The 17587-nt window shown below is 33.5% G+C and overlaps 1 protein-coding gene across 1 annotated transcript; it reads left to right on the top strand.

Annotated features, from left to right (window-relative positions):
* The first annotated feature begins 9050 nt into the window (after positions 1-9050).
* On the top strand, positions 9051-13217 carry LOC115961104 (MDIS1-interacting receptor like kinase 2-like). The gene is made up of 2 exons (XM_031080145.1): positions 9051-11586; positions 12789-13217. The coding sequence occupies exons 1-2, from the start codon at positions 9051-9053 to the stop codon at positions 13094-13096; spliced, it is 2844 nt and encodes a 947-aa protein (XP_030936005.1). The 3' UTR covers positions 13097-13217.
* Positions 13218-17587: the final 4370 nt, after the last annotated feature.

Here is a 17587-nt window from a genome sequence, read left to right as displayed (position 1 = left end):
TGCAATTTTGCAGTCTTGACCTTGGCTGATTAGATTTCATTTGTACTTAAAAAATTAAAATTAAAAATTAAAAAAATTAAAAAGAAGAAGAAGAAGAAGAAGAAGAAGAGAGATTTCATATGTAGTATTGGTGCAAGAAAGGCTTTTGAATGAGCAGAAAATGAAAAGCCAAGTTCACAATTCATTGTACGTTATACTATCCAAGGACTAGCCCTCTGACTCTCTTGAGTCCAGGGCTTGCACTATTGAGAGTGACAATTAGCCAAACATAATTCTGGACTACGGCATTGGTTCAGCTTATCGATCGAAATTCCAACAGGAAAACGTGATACATAGTAATCAAATAACCAAGTTAGGTCAAAAACAATATTGTTGGAATTTGGAAAATACTTCAATTCGTTAATTTCCAATAGAAAAAGTCCTTTTGTTTCTATGTGGAGAACGACTCATTCGCATGTCAATGATACTCCAGCAAAAGAAAAAGAATGACACCATTGAAAATAGTTAAATTCAGCTGTAAAAAGTTTACCGGTGACAGCTAGCTATAGTGATGCTGAGTATTGGACATCCTTAACTATTCTTAATCATGACTTAAGATGAATTGGTTTGTGTTCTTAGAAAAATTTACCTCCGACCCCTTGGGTGGGGCAAAATAAACAAAAAAAGAAAAAAAAGAAAAAGGAAATAAGATAGGAGAATAAGAGGCAAATAATTTTTATTTTATTTTATTTTTAAAAAAGAAATGCAAAATATGGCCTATATATATAATACCACGCCCTAGATATGCGTCCGCGTCCCAAAACCATGGCCTCTAAAAAGTTCATCATCACTTGGGGAGTTCTCTTCATTTTAATGTTTTTTTTTTTGCCTCAAAAGTGGCATCCACAACCGAGCTTGACAATCTTGGCTCCATATATAAATTATTAATATTGAAACAATTAAAATTACAATCATTAATATCCACATCAATTACTTTACCTTTACATATACATGCAACGCTATAATTTTCTCCAAAAAAAAAAAAAAAAATACTATATATAAATTATTAATATTAAAACAACTAAAATTATAATCATTAATATCCACATCAGTTATTTTACCTTTACATATACATACAACTATTTGGTTACTTTTCACATCTAAAGTTTTAAACTCATTAAAAATAAAATACTACAAATATTGATAAGGGATAATTCGATCAAGGAAACTTTCCAACTCTTTTCACCCTTTAGATTTGCAATGCCCGTTGGGCTCCTTGAAATCCTACGAGACAAGCGCCTCCTATGGGTTTGATGGCCATGCAACATTGCCTGCGTCCGTTGTCGAGCTTGAGAGCACCCGTCAGGTTAACAAGCATACTGACAGGTAGATACACTTAGCCCCATACCACTCTGCATGTTCTCTACTCATATCGCCCTGTATGGAAAGAACTTGCACATTATGTCTATAGACCCTACTATATATTCGTATCCTTCCAGTATGAGAAGTAAAGCCCTAATATCTCAGGCCCTTAACTCCGTATCTTCTCTACAAGAAAGATCCTATATTCAAGGGATCTTGGTCAACTCTCCACCACAATATAAGCACTGAGTCTCTGTTTCTCTAAGGTACGTGAAAATTCCTAGCTCTTATACATTAGAGTTATCGGAGATTTTTCTATTACTGACTTAGCCTTCAGAGGGTCTTTGGTCGACACTCTACTAGTGCTCTCTTTACATTCTTTGTTCTTTTGTTCTTTAGGTACCCTAATTGGCGTTCGTGCGGACAATCAACTTACAAACAATTTTATGCATTGTCAAATACAATTATAATTGCTTGCTGTCTTGGTTTGATGATAAATAGCTATTATCAAAAGCAGACGCTATATGTTGAAACTCTCTCAACAAAAAAAAAAAAAAAAAAAAAAAAAAAAAAAAAAAAAAAAAAATTGCTAATGTGCATAAGGGTTATGGCATGACTTTATACAATATAACCACTACCCTGCCAACTACTCGCTACCTCAATGTTCCCAACTCTCAAGTGACATTCCGTTGGTTTGGTAAATTAATTTGTCATTTTTTTTGGGGTCAAAATCACATTTCGGCTTAAGCCTTAATATTGAAACGAGTTAAAAATTCCTTTAATCCTTTGCTCAACCCATTAAAGTCTTCCACTGCCTCCTCGATTTAAGTTCTTTATTTTTGTCTTGGAAAACACTACTATAAACATTTATACAGTAATAACTAGAGTATGCGTTTTTATATGTGAAAGTTCAAATAGTATATAAAACATCCTTGAACGTTTAGACCCCCAAATACAAAATAACCAATTCAAGCTTTATGACAAACAACTAGTGTGCGGAAAATGAACATAAGCTATAAACAGAATTGGAAATCAACCTAAGCCAATTATAAATCGCATCCACAGCAGGAAATAAAAGGCAAAGATAAAGGGAAGGAAGATGCAAACACAAAGATAACACCCGATGTGTTATCAAAGAGGAAACCGAAGCCCTCGGCATAAAATCTCTCCGCCGCTCTCCAAGCGGTAAGTAATCCACTAGAAAACGTAGTTGGGATACATAGACAGCAATAGACCCTCCAAGCCTAATCTACCGAGTGCACCTAAGCCTTCCAAGCTTCTTGCTCCAACGAGGTTGCCCCGAACCTATTTCTTTTCTAGCTTCTCGGATTCCGCTACTTGACCATAGCATCAACCAATGTAGATTGGTTCTTTCCTAATTGTTTCCCAGAACACCAAACAGCCCTCTCACAATAATGGATATAGTGAGAAAAGGTTTTGGTAAAAGACCTCTCAAGGGTTTAACAATGGAGAGGAAGAGAGTTGAGGAATTTAAAGAGACTCTTATGTAAAGATTATAGATGAATCAATCTTGTTTTTTTCTAGGGTTTCTCTCTCAAAATTCTCTCTAGAAGCTCTCTTTCTTTTGTGGGTATAAGGGGTATTTATACTGGGGTGAGAATGAAATGTGAAGAGTCAGGTTTTACAAAATAAGAGTGGCTCACGGCTTGACTGAGTCGCGAGATCTAGCCGCGAGATAACAGAATGGTCAGTTGTCCTATTTTGTCCTATAGTGCTCCAGCTAGCATAACGCTTCAACTTCTAGCATGCTTGGCAAGTGTGCTGCATTTGGCGGCTTGAAGCCACGAGTCACCCGCGAAATCAAGTCGCGAGTCTCTGTTTTCTTGCACACTCTTGAGCATTTCAACACTTTATCTCACTCATTACCTTTACAACAATCCCACCTAAATACAAGGTTACTAAATGCTGAAATACAAGCAAATTTGGCACGGAATAAAACCAACAAGATGATTGATTAAATTCAACCTTACAATCTCCCCCTTTGGCTATTCCGTGACAAAACCCTAATATAGACTCTAGACTTAACATGTGAGTTAGAAACAGTTGAGCAAAACTCACTCATACCTAACTCTAGAAACTGTGAAGCTCTTGAATCATATGAACATGAAACTCCTGAAATACAACAATACACCATGATCATTGTATGCAGAAAAGTATGAAATGCATATGAAGCAGGCTATATGTGATCAAGCAAAGATGGAGTTAAGAAACAAACCATGGCTTGATCGACAAAGCAATCACTAGAAGGTAGTGACCATAATGCTCATTCACTCTTGGAATGAACACTTGAACAAACAAGCAAACAAGCTCAATGCAAGTCACTTGCATGCCCAACACTCAACCAGTGCATAATACACTAAGTATATGCATCTATGAACAATCCTACAAGGACACAAGAGTGACAGTACTTAACAAAAAAATGCATGACATTTAGTTAATAGTACTGATTTAACAAAATATAAAAGGCTGCATATAGCATGGTACATACCATAAAGCCTACAGAACATAAACCCTAATGGCCTGTTTGGATGTTAAAAAAAGGAGGGGGAGTAGAGTAAAGGAAGGGAGAGTAATTCAATTACCTTATTTGAAAGTTTTTTAAGGAAGGAGGGGGAGGGGTTTAGAGGGATTTGGAGGAGTTTCAACTACATCTAACCCCTCATTTTTAATTCCCCCAAATTAAAGAGATTTGGAGGAGAGTAGAGTAGATAAATTATTGAACAAATGAATTCTCTAATTTATCCTTTCTAAATTAACAAAATTACAAACTATTATATAAATAATCTTTGTTTGTTTCCTGAGAAAATTAAGGTGAATGAAAAAAAAAAATTTGAATCTCACTAGCTAGGGAAAAAGCCACGGCATCAGAGCCTACAAATTCGAAGCCCAACACGGAGTCAACACGTGTTGTTGACTTCTTGTTGTGTTGATCATGGCATAGAACTTTCTAAACTGGTTGTTGACTTTTGAACTTTATTTTTACAAAGAAATACTAGGAAAAAAAAAATGACAACCTGTGTTTATCAATTGACAATTGCAACTTCCTCTGGTAATGCCACTCACAAAACCAATTGGAAGTTTTTGTGTTTACGTGCCGTTTCTCATTACTTGGCCTTTGTTTCGTTGCTGAGAAAACAAAGGATTTTTTTTTTTTTTTTTGGTGTTCTTCTTCAGTAGCCATTGTTCCCATACTTCTCACATCATCGAGATCATCATCACTAGCTTCTTCCGCCACAAACCATAGATTCTCACACAAAACCAGCACCGGTGGATCAGCGTAATCTAGCTATCATGGCTGCTTGATTAACACACAAAAAACAATAACAAAATAACAAAAAACAAAAAGAAAAACCTGATCAGGTCTTGTTATAATACTATGGCGGGTGGCAGAGTCTATAGCAGTGGTACTGGTGGTAATAGTGGTTCCAATTTGAGTGTTTTGTTTCAGAATCAAAAGGGTGCTTATGCTTCTGAGCCTCTTGATTCTCTCTTCCTTTCTGGGTCTTCCCTTTCTTTCCTAGATACTCTCTTTAAGCTTTACAAAAATTGTGTTATGGGTTATTTGTATTCTTCAATTTAATTTTGTTTAATTACCTCTAATTTTGCTTTGTCTAGATGAACATGGTTTCATTTTATTATGTAATATTGCATTCGTAGACTCTATGCTTTTACTTACACTAATTTGCCATGTATACTTATTGTTAAATCCTTGGTACTATTGCTTCAGAGGAAATTTGTTGATTTTTATATTTAGCGTGAATAATTTTTAGGGTTCTTAACATTTTGAAATTGTAATGAAAAAAATTCACTAACATATTCTCAGATTGAAAAAAAAAAATCTTAGAATAAATTAATCATAGACCAATGTTGCAAGTTCATTTTCAAATAAGGGTAAATTTGTCCATTTTAATAATTTTCTCTCATTTTCATCCTAATTTTTAAAACATCTAAACAAGAGGAATGGCTAATTACTCATTTTCCCCTTACTAATTTTAAAAACATCCAAATAAAGTGGAAAGGAACCATTCCCCTCTACTCTCCTCTCCACTACTCTCCTCCCTCTCTAAACTTCCAAACATGCCATAAAAAACTTCCAAACAAGGTAATTGAATTACTCTTCTTCCCTCTACTCTACTCTCCCTCTTTTTTTAAACATCCAAACAGGCCATAAGTAATGTGCATCCAATTACGGCCCAAGAGGAATTGGATGGCCTTTTATATCCTCAAGCAGGTTACGGCCCATGAGGAATTGGGCTTGTACTGTACATTAATAGACATGGCAAAGAGAAGTGAATGGGCTGGACTGGAGAGTCGAGTCCAATTATTGTTGTCTAGATTACATCTAATCGACTTTCATGTGCTCATGAACAAGAAACACATTGAAATTTTTACTTAACCCCATCAAGAAGACTTTGATATTTGAATGGGATAATTAAGAAAATGAAAGGCAACTGCTCTTCGGTTATATAGACAGTGTATCATGTTGCAGACATATATGCTTGTATGTGCGAAAACAATGGCCTTTAAGAAGTTCAATTCATTGGTTCTCTTTATTTTCATGCTTTTCTTTGCCTCAAAAGCGAAATTAAGGGGAGTAACCATGACTTCCAAGCTTGGTGTGACAAATAATTTATCTGCCCTTATTCTTGTTTTTTATATTCTGTCTGTTTTAAAGTTTAAGAAAATGATAAAACCGAAAGAATAATGTTTTAGAAAATGATAAAGATATAAATTTTGCTAATGTTAAGATTCGTATCATAACATTATTAATGTGCCCTTAGAGCATCCATAAACATTTTCTATTATTAAATGGCCTCTAATCAATATATGCTACTGATTAGAAAAGGTATAAAAACATTTATGGTTTAAGGATATTGACGTATTATTGTAAAGTTACTTGTCCCGTAAATCAGGCTTATAGTGATTACTTATTTTGCAAGTATAGGCTTAAGATGTGTGGAATTTACAAAATAACATTTTTGGGCCAAATAGATCTAACATCCTTCTTGAATTCAAGGTTGCAAACCTAAGATGAGATTGAGTTTGGACAGAAGCATGAGAAAATGATAAGAAAATCAAAAGAAACAGGTTGAAGTTAGAAAAGATCATGAAAGAGATGATGACCAATGAAGTGACAATCACTCTCAAATCTCAATATGATTTTTCTGTTCATTGAAGGCATCATTTTGAGCTTCACAATAATTCAAAGTGACAATTAAAAAAGGAACGCCCATGCCCTCAAGAAGAGAGCGCAACCAAATGAGCTCAGTAGTGGTGTTGGCCAGAGCACGCATTTAGCCGCAGTAATAGATCAAGCAACAATCTTCTTATTCATTCACTAATAAATCAACACATACCCTTACAAGAAATAATATTTAGTGGTGGAACCACAATTAGTGAGGTCTCCTACCTTCTAATGAGAAACTTTAAAAATGTCAACCACAAGTAATTAAGACATTCTTGATAGTTTGGAAGTAATTACAACTCAAAGCTTATAAGGCGATATTGAAAAAAGAAACTTGATCACTTATTTGCTCTTATCTTTTCAACTATGACGAATTTTTGAGTGATACTACATTGAAAAGTAGACATCTATGACTTCAAAATGGATACAATTTTAACCAAATTTAGATTAAAATGAGTAAGTTATAACATTGTTTAAAAAACCAGACTAGATTGATCGATTGAACTAGGAACCAAACTCGAAATCAATTTGGGAAAATTGGTGGTTAAACAAGTAAAAACTGAAATCCAAACAAGTTTTCAATTTTTTGATCGTTTTGGTTTTTAAAACCATAAGTTATAATTATATGAATTTAGAGTGGCTATTTGTGTCCAAGACATTGGAGCAAGTATGTATCTACTATTCATGCGTATGCATGAACAAATAACAATACAAATATACACAGAGCTACCAAAAACTCTGTTTCCATATTTAAGCTCAAAATGATCAATATCTCTAAGGGATGTTGCCTAATCATCTAAGAAGCTTTAGAATCCTCAAGGAACCCTCCAAAACCCTAGTTTGGACTTATAAATATTCACCTTCTACCTCTATTCCAATTCATTGTTAGAAAGAAAGGATTTTAGCTATTACTGTTGCCAAAATACTATCTTTCTTCAATTTTCTTTTCTTTACACTAGCACATTAAGCACGACTTTTGTCTTTAAAATTTCTCCCTCGTCATCATTTTATATAAAACTCATTTTCGCTATTGCTTCAAAACCTGTTCACATAAAAAATCTTTCTTTGAATTGTGATTATTATATTCTAAAGACTGGCTAATGGAACATATATACGACGTTGGGATTGAAAATTTTTATTTCATACAGACAGAGACAGACCCATGGAGGGGGCTGGGCCTCCACTCTCCAGGGCTTTTGAAAAAAAAATTATATTAGGTATATCTTTAACTCAAATTTTTATTTATTTATTAATGCTTACTTGAAATTTTTTTTTTTTAGAAATACTATGTCCATAATATTTTCATAATAAATAGAATGTTAGGTTATTATTAACTGTTATTGGTGGATAAAAAAATAATTTCATTAAGAGGTTCAAATTTTTCTTTTTTCTTATACTCCGGCCTCCCTAACTTGAAATCATGGGTTTGTCCCATACCAATGACTTCTTTGAAATTTTTGGCATTCAATTTTTTCTTTGTTGAATTTCACTTCTGAAGCGTGCATTTTGTCAGTATTCATCATCGAAGGGCTTTTTCCCGATTTACTGGTTCTCCATTGGGCTAGAGTCAACTATTATCTCTAGAAAACCTATAGCATGAAAGCTATGCCTATTATTGCTCAAGTTCATATCATGAATCATGCATGTATTGCCATCAGCTTGACTATTTTGTAGTTAACTTTAAATACACCGTCACCACCCCCAAATCTTGTTACTTTGTTTCTAATGAGTACAGAGATCGAGAGTACCAATTTGAACAAATTTCTCATAAACAATCTCCAACTAATTGACCTTTAACCAATATGGTCTATATCCCAAATAAATAATCAAGTACAGTCCAAAATCCCAAGAAAAATTCTTCGTGGCTAAAGTTCAATGGCCGCAATGCTAACAGGACAATGTCGACATTATTGAAATTTTTGGCCGTTTGTTCTGGAAACAGATTGAACTCGAGAAGTGACCTCTCCACCATTTGTCAGTGAGATACATGTTTGTGGCTTATTAGATGAAATCAGAAAAAGGCCGGATATGCTTTTTAAATTTATTACGTAACAATTCAAATAATTTTGTGTATTTTTAATCACATGATCAAATACCAACTCATGTTGGGATCAAGTGTACGGTGGCCTCACATAAATTTATTTATTTGTATAATAAATATTTAAATTTGACCCTCAAAATATTAAAATGTGAGTAAAACTTTTGTTTATATATTTGCGTTTTATGAAATTAAAATTCTTTAGTTAAAAAATATTTTAATAATAAAAAAAATTAAGGGGCTAAAATTCTTCAAGAAAGATTACTCTTAACGGGTTAAAAATATTTTAATAATTCAATAGTTACAATGAGAAACTGAGAATTTAGATCTTAAATGTTTTTATTGAAAATACTAAAAAATGCCAATTGAACTAGAAGGCTCTTAATGAGAAGTGTTATTTAAGTGAAGTTGATCGAAGCCATTAGCACTTGAAAAAACAGAAAAAAGTGTTCCGACTTCTGAGCTATGGCTTGCCAAGGAAAGAACCCAAAACATGTTTCACTTTTACTATTAGTTGCTTGCTGGTTTTTTTTGCTATCCTCCTGCAAGGCTAATCCAAATGCAGAAGTTGAGGCTCTACTCAAATGGAAAAAAAGCCTCCCAGCAGATCAACCAATTCTGAAGTCATGGGTAGCACAATTCAATTCAAATAGAGCTTCAAGTCCATGCAAATGGCGTGGAATAGCATGCAACAATGAAGGGAGTGTGACTGAAATAAAGCTTAACTACACTGGATTGAAAGGTACCCTCGAAAACTTAGATTTCCTCTCCTTTCCAAACCTTCTTCACCTTGATCTTAGATCAAACCAACTCAAAGGCACCATACCAATGAACATTGGCACACTTTCTAAACTCCAATTTCTTGACCTTTCCATTAATTTCTTCAATGGATCGCTCCCACTTTCTCTTGCTAATCTCACAAAAGTTTATGAGCTTGATGTTTCCCAAAACAATATAACAGGAAAACTAGATAGCCGTTTGTTCCCTGATGGAACCGGTAAGTCTAAAACCGGACTCATTAGTCTAAAAAATTTTCTCCTCCAAACTAATGGCCTTGTTGGCAGAATTCCAGGAGAAATAGGAAATCTGAAACACTTGGCTCTACTGGCTCTAGATGGGAATTACTTTTTTGGTCCTATCCCTTCATCCTTGGGTAATTTGAGTGACTTAACCATTCTTCGTCTTGCTCAAAATCAGCTTTCGGGACAAATCCCCATTAGTATTGGGACTTTAAAACTAACAGAACTGTTCTTGTTGAAAAACAAGTTATCTGGTTCTGTTCCAGAAGAAATAGGGAACCTTTCTTCCTTAGTTACTCTACACCTGGCTGAGAACAACTTCACTGGCCACTTACCCCAACAAGTGTGTCAAGGTGGAAAGCTTACTAATTTCAGTGCAGCCTTTAACAATTTCACTGGTCCTATCCCAGTTAGTCTTAAAAACTGCCGAACCTTATATAGGGTCCGGCTTGAACATAACCAACTAACAGGATATATAGACCAGGATTTTTGGGTTTACCCAAACCTTACTTATATTGATTTGAGTTACAACAGGTTAAGAGGTAAACTCTCACCAAACTGGGGTGAAAGCCAAAACTTGACAGTGCTGAGAGTTGCTGGGAATATGATTAGTGGCAAAATCCCCAATGAGATTCTTCGATTGAGCAAAATGGGATACCTTGACCTTTCTTCCAATCAATTGTCTGGTGACATACCAGTAGAAATTGGAAAGTTATCCAATTTAATAAAGCTAATCTTGAAAGACAACAAGCTTTCTGGAGAGGTACCGGCAGGAATTGGAGGACTGACTGAGTTGGAGTCTCTTGACCTTTCCATAAACATGCTTAGTGGGCCGATTCCAGATCAAATAGGGGACTGTTGGAAGCTACAAAGTTTATCTTTAAGCAAGAATTGCTTGAATGAGACGATTCCCTACCAAATTGGTAATCTTCGAGCATTACAAGATCTTGATTTGAGTTTCAATTCACTGATGGGAGGGATACCACCACAGCTTGGGAGCCTTTCAGATTTGGAATACTTGAACATCTCCAACAATAACCTCAATGGTTCAGTCCCCTTGTCACTAGGCAGCATGTTGAGCTTGATAAGCATCAACCTGTCAAACAACAATTTAGAGGGTCCTCTTCCAGAGGGAAAAATCTTTCGATCAGCTACGCTGGGGGCTTTCAGTAACAACAAAAATCTATGTGGTGAAATCCAAGGTTTGCAACCATGCAATGCCGTAATTATTAAGAAGGGTGGTGGAAATAAGAAAAGCAAAATTTTAATAGTCATTGTTGCTTCTATAGTCGGTGCATTGTCAATTTCATTTGCCTTTGTTGGAATTTTTGTATTTATCCAAAAGAAGCATTCAAGAAATATGTCGAAAGTTAAAAGCACATCAAAGATTGAAAATCCGTTCTCCATATGGCACTTTAATGGGAATGCCGTGTATGAAGACATCCTTGAAGCTTCAAACAACTTTGATGACATGTACTGTATTGGAATGGGGGCATCTGCAAAAGTTTACAAAGTGGAAATACCAGGCGCTCAAGTATTAGCAGTCAAGAAGCTCAATTCCCAAGCTGAAGGCATAGGAACTGACAATATAAAAAGCTTTGGCAATGAGTTAGCAACATTAACAAAAATAAGACATCGGAACATTGTGAAGCTCCTTGGCTTTTGTTTCCATGAAGTTCACATGTTTTTGATTTATGAATTCATGGAAAGAGGAAGCTTAGCTGATATGCTAAGTAGAACAGAAGCAATGGAGTTAGACTGGGCAACTAGGATACAAGTTGTTAAAGGTGTGGCCTATGCTTTATCCTATATGCATCATGAATGTCTCCCACCTATAATTCATCGAGACATCTCAAGTAAGAATGTTTTGATGAGCTCCGACCTTGAAGCCTGTATCTCTGATTTTGGCATTGCAAGGTTCTTAAAGCCTGATTCATCTAATTGGACAACAGTTGCAGGCACATATGGCTATCTCGCCCCAGGTAAGCTTTAAAGCTTCTCGACTTGATATTTTTCCTCGACTTGAACATGTTTGTTTTAGAACTTTGCTTTTTCTATTTTGGGAAATATGTGCATTTGATGTTATATATTGATTAAATGGTGGAAAGGAATGAAATGGGAAAAAAAATCTTCTAATAATATTCTTTTTATTTCCTCATTATCTCCAAGTTTAATTACGAGGGAATAAATGGTTATAAGATAACATTCATTCTTCTATTTTCATCAAAAACTCAAATTTTCATTCTTTAAATGCAAGGAATTGGACGGAATGGGTTAATGACGTTTAATGAAAATTTGATCAAAATAAGTTGATGACGCAGATATATATATATATATATATATATATATATATATATATATCTGTGTGTGTGTGTGTGTGTGTGTGTGTGTGTTTTCACTCATTTCCTATAATTTCCTTTTTCTTAATATTTGATGCACTTTTACCTGATGATAGCTCATTATTTTTTCAAGACTAAGGTATACTTTTGATCTTTAAAGTTCAGGGTTGGTTTCATTTTGGCCCTTTATGTTTCAAAATTTTCATTTTGATCTTTTAATCTTTGATTCCATTTTTATGGTAGTAATTTGATTGTTGAATCTAGATAATTGGTGTCCATTAAGCCGCTTCACCCATATAATGTCAAATATCACCAAATTATTAATAGAAATGAACAACATAACCAATATGAAAACATAATCAAATACGAATAGCTAAAATGAAAACGACCCCAATCTTTAAGGGTCAAAAGTTTTTTTCAGTTCTTCTTTTACTTCTTCATTTTTGTAATTGAATCTTGTTATCTTGCGCCAAATGGGCTACACATTGAAGCCATCATCTTGATCGGTTTTTTTTTTCCGTATCTTTTTACTTTTATGGTAATAATAATAATAATAATAACAACAAAAAACAATTGCTTACTTTTTTTAATAAACAAAAATGTATAATAGTAATGTTGTGGGTAAGTTGTGTGATATTATGCCTTTGTCCCCATTCCCTGTGTGTGTTGTCTGTTTGTGTTTCTTCTCAAAAAAAAAAAAATAGTAATGTTGTTATAAAATATATATATAAATATATATATATATATTCATTTCAATTCATTATTTGAATAATTGATAATATTTTGGAATATTAGAGTACATGTTTTTAAATCAAATCTTGTCTTCCAATTTGATTTTTTTGCAGAGCTTGCTTACACGATGGCAGTGAGTGAAAAATGTGATATTTATAGTTTTGGTGTTTTGGTACTAGAAGTTCTTATGGGAAAGCATCCAGCCAAACTCATTACAGATCTACATTCCCCAGTTGGTACCAATATCCACCTCAAAGATGTGTTAGATGATCGTCTCTCACCTCCCACAAGTCAAAAGATTGCTGATGAGTTAGCTCTAATGATGAACTTAGCAGTTTCATGTTTACATACCAATCCACAATCTCGCCCAACCATGCGAAGTGTGTGTCAGCAGCTGGAGATGCAGGCTTCTAAGAACTAAAGTAATCTTCTCTCGCCCTAATAAGACTAATAAAAATAGAAGTAATAAAAATGTGTTGTGAGGAATATATTGAACACGCATTAACAAAAATGTGTGTAACACGCATATATTGAACGCTGACTATGAGTCCTTTAAGCATGTCATGTTAATTTACATGTATTATGAGGAATATCTTGGTTGAACAAATTCATTTTATGCATCAAAGTCTTACATTTTTTTTTCTTACTATTTACAAATTATAAGGGATGTTCTGTGCAAGGCATCACACATAGAGTACAACAAAAACCAGAGACTCAACATATGTATGATACTACGCCTGTTATCCATGCCTCCCTTCGCAGCTAGTTGGTTAGTGCAATAATTTGTTTCCCAGAATACATACCTTAATTATCTATGCTCTCCAGGCAGGTTCATGTAATTAGAAGCAAGTATACTGATAGAGGTTAATGTCCATGTATCCTCTTTCCCATATAGTTACTGATAGCCCGAGTCTTTTTCTCTTTCTTCCCCTTAGATTCTTTCCAATTTCGGGAACTCTCTAGGGGTTTCTTCTTGCTTTCAACCTTCATAAATTTGAGAAAATTTCTGAATTTCATAACAGCAATGTCATATCCTCAACATCCAAAGATTACTCATCAATTTGGTGGAAGGAATACTATTTTTGTAATATCAATTTGTCAAGTTATATTTTAGTACTTCTACTTTCGTAGTAATTAAATAAACTTTTAGTAAGTATTATTAGTTATAAACTTATCATGAATTTTATTTATTTATTTATATAATTATAATTATGAATGAAATTCTTCATGAACTCAATCATTCGGACTTCGGCCACTGATCCAACCCTAATTAAAATAGAAAATCGAGCATTTTCCAATTCTTTTTCAGACCTGAATTTTAAAAACAGGGATGAAGCCACAAAAATCTTATAATGTGCATTCAGTCAATACTTGTCGATTCTTAAAACAAATTATCCTGACTTAAAGGTATCATTTTTTTTACTATAGTCAATATGCCTTGTTTAAAGTCCAAAAACTTCGAACATGACCTCCAAAATGACCCGGGGGTTGGAAGCTATCACTTTTCAAATTTTGTCAGAGCAGAAATGTGAGACTAATTATTTATAAACCAATTTCCAATCAATATGGCCTTAAAGTCAATTAGGGTTTATACCAGAAACCAGAATAATTTGATGACTGAATGTTTTTAAACATTAGCCAACGTGGCATTTAATCTCGTATAAATTCTGATATTTCTTTAGTTGGGATCAAGCATATACTCAGTTGATGGACTAAAAAAATACACATTAAAAGACTATCATAACTTTTGAGTTGAGTTTATGGTATAATGTTGTGTTAGAATCTCATTCATCTACCTTGTGCGTGTCTATTTATAAGGGCCTTGTAATTAACTCAATGACAGTCTCATGTTTTCGAGTGAGGCGTCACTGATTTGATTATGCCCTCCCTCACTTAAAAATGTGTATTAAAAAATAAAAATAAAATAAAATAAACTGGACCAGGAATTTATCTTTAATGGACTAAGTCAAAACTATTATTATTATTTTTTTAGTCTCTCTCTCTCTATATATATATAATGATAAATAGTAGTATAAAAAATTATAAACATAGTTCAAGACATGAAAATATCTTTTTATGTGCTATATGGGAGCCTCAAATTGGAAAACAAATCCCAAACATTGAATCTATACTTGAAAACTTAAGTGGGGAAGCAAATGATTTGAGTAAAGAAAGGTCATATGCAAAATAAAATCAAAATCTGTCAGAGATCGGTTGATGGAAAGTGGGTCACAGTCGGTCTATGGAAATTGAGAGGGCATGATTGAATGCAGAGAAATTACCTCTTTTTTTTTTCTTTTTCTTTTTTTTTGAGGGAGAATCTTTTGTAGTATGGAATTATTTGAGGTAGTCAAAATGAGTATGCAACATTTCAAAAAGTTCGGCCAGGAGGGCCATGCCCCCTTGGTGTAAATCCGTACCTGTCTAGGGCATTGAGTAAAAATTTCTATAATTTTGTTGAGTGTATCGATACAGCAATTATTATTGGCGCATAATAAGTGTCATTGTACTTCCATTTTAGAGAGAAATTTCTTGGGTCATGCCCAATAAATTTCAAAAAGTTCGGCCAGGAGGGCCATGCCCCCTTGGTGTAAATCCGTATACCTGTCTAGGGCATTGACATTTAAAAATTTCTATAATTTTGCTGAGTGCATCAATACAGCAATTATTATTGGCGCGTAATTGGTATCATTGTACTTCCGTTAGAGAGAAATTTGTTGGGTCCAATTCTATTCAAATCAACAAAAGCATATAAATAAATAATTTGTTTACTAATTTATGTGTGATTACACCTAAAAAGCTAATCGATTACAATGGAAAATATTCAAAACATTAACAACTATAAGGCATGTTTGGTACACTGTAATGATTATTACATGGAAATAGGAATAAGTAATACAAGAAATGCATTAAATTGGAATAATTTGTTTACTAATTTATGTGCGATTACACCTAAAAAGCTAATCGATTCAATGGAAAAGATTCAAAACATTAACAACCATATGGCTATTTATTTTGTTCATCAAAAAAAAAGTATGACTATTTATTTTTTCACATACTAAATTCAATGAGATGTGACACGTATGTAGCTAATAGGTTTTTTTTTAATAAACTGTGTGTGGCTAATAGATGAAAATATAAAAGTCTAAACTTTGCTCTTTCTCAATAATACTTTCCTTTTTCTTTTTTATTTTATTTTTTTTTTTTTTGAGAGAGAGAGTTTGAACCTATGGCATTTGCTCCTGATAATAGCTCTTTATCATTAGACCAAGACACCAATCAGTTTTTGATGTAGGCGGAGATTAAATCTCGAATCTCTTATACAACCATCAGAGACTTTACCAGTTGAACTAACTGGAACCCATTTAATAATACTTTCCTGATTTGCTGAAATTTGTTTTAATTTTTCTTTGTGGAGGTAGACTCATCAGGGAATTTCTATGCATGAAGTAGCTATGAATTTGAAATTCTAAATGCATTGAATCTGAAATTCTAAATGCATTAAAGTCAATTAAACCATTCAAAGCTCCTAGCCTTAATGGCATACATGCAGGGTTTTTTTTTTCAACGTTTTTGAATGATTGTGGGAGAATTTGTAAAAGTGGAGGTAAAAGATATTTGTGCTAATAAATGCATCCCTAGTATTTAGCTTACCTCCAGTATTTTTTTAATTGGACATCTACTGTTGTTTTAAATATACAATGACAAGTGGTAGTGAGTTTTAATCTCCACCTTTTATTTAGTTAGTGGGTAATGTGACAGTTTCTCAATAAAATAAAAGGAGATTCCAATTAAAAAAATACTGGAAGTAAGCCACACCCCTAAATAAAACCTTAATATGCCTAATCCCAAAAGTAAATAGCCTGGAAGCCATTACCAATTCCGCCCCCATAAGCCTTTGTACACAATATATAATTTTTTTTTTTTAGAATACTAAGTATTTTTAACACACATAGGAAGAGGGAAGAAGGTCTTAAAAAAATTGACAGTGGTATATATCTAAAATGGTCTAACTCTTGGATACACAACACAGGCTTTAAATATCTTTAACTCACACTCATTTTCCAATGTAGGATTAACCCACTGTTTTTTCTTTTGAGAATACTAAGTATTTTTAACACACACACACGGGGAGAGGGGAGAATGTCTGAAAGAAACTGATAGTGGTGTATATCAAAAATGGCCTAAGATTTTGGTTTTAAAATTAAGGGAAAAGTTAATGGAGCTCCTATAGGCATTAGTTTAGGAAATACATTTAGAAAATTTTTATTGAAAAAGAAAAAAAATTGTAAATTGCAAATTACACCCCTAAAGTTTAAGGGTGTTTGAATTTTACATCCTAAAATTTCAAAATTTGAAATTTACCCCCTAAAGTTTGGGGATATTTGAACTTTACACAATGACATTTCAAAATTTGAATTTTACCCTTTAAAGTTTAGGAGTGCTTGGATTTTACACCCTAAAATTTCAAATTTTGGAATTTACCCTTTAAAGTTTGGGGGTATTTGAATTTTATACCTTGACATTTCAAAATTTGGATTTTACCCCCTAAAGTTTGGGAGTGTTTAGAATTTATACCCGCAAATTCTAAAACTTTAGGGTTTAAAATCCAAATACCCCCAAAATTTGGGGAGTAAATTCCAAACACTCCTAAAATTTAGGGGTAAAATTCAAATTTTGAAATATTAGGGTGTAAAATCTAAACACCCCCAAACTTTAATAGGTAAAATCCAAATTCTGAAATTTCAAGGTGTAAAATCCAAATACTCCCAAACTTTAGAGGTGTAATTTGCAATTTACCAAAAAAAAAAAAACTAATATTTTTGACAACTTTTTATATTTTCTATGAAAGTAGTATCAAAACTATCTTAAAATTCCTAGAAAAAAAAAATTCCTAAGATAGTTTATTAAA

Source organism: Quercus lobata, chromosome 9, assembly GCF_001633185.2.
Source record: "Quercus lobata isolate SW786 chromosome 9, ValleyOak3.0 Primary Assembly, whole genome shotgun sequence".
NCBI classification, from domain to species: Eukaryota; Viridiplantae; Streptophyta; class Magnoliopsida; order Fagales; family Fagaceae; genus Quercus; species Quercus lobata.
The sequence above is the reverse complement of the archived record's forward strand: the minus strand, read 5'-3'. Positions and strand labels throughout refer to the sequence as shown.

Bases quoted from the DNA above. Each gene is read 5' to 3' on its own strand.
- LOC115961104 (XM_031080145.1), top strand. From the start codon at position 9,051: ATGGCTTGCCAAGGAAAGAACCCAAAACATGTTTCACTTTTACTATTA. The intron at 11,587-12,788 runs GTAAGCTTTAAA...ATTTTTTTGCAG, and splicing joins ATATGGCTATCTCGCCCCAG to AGCTTGCTTACACGATGGCA.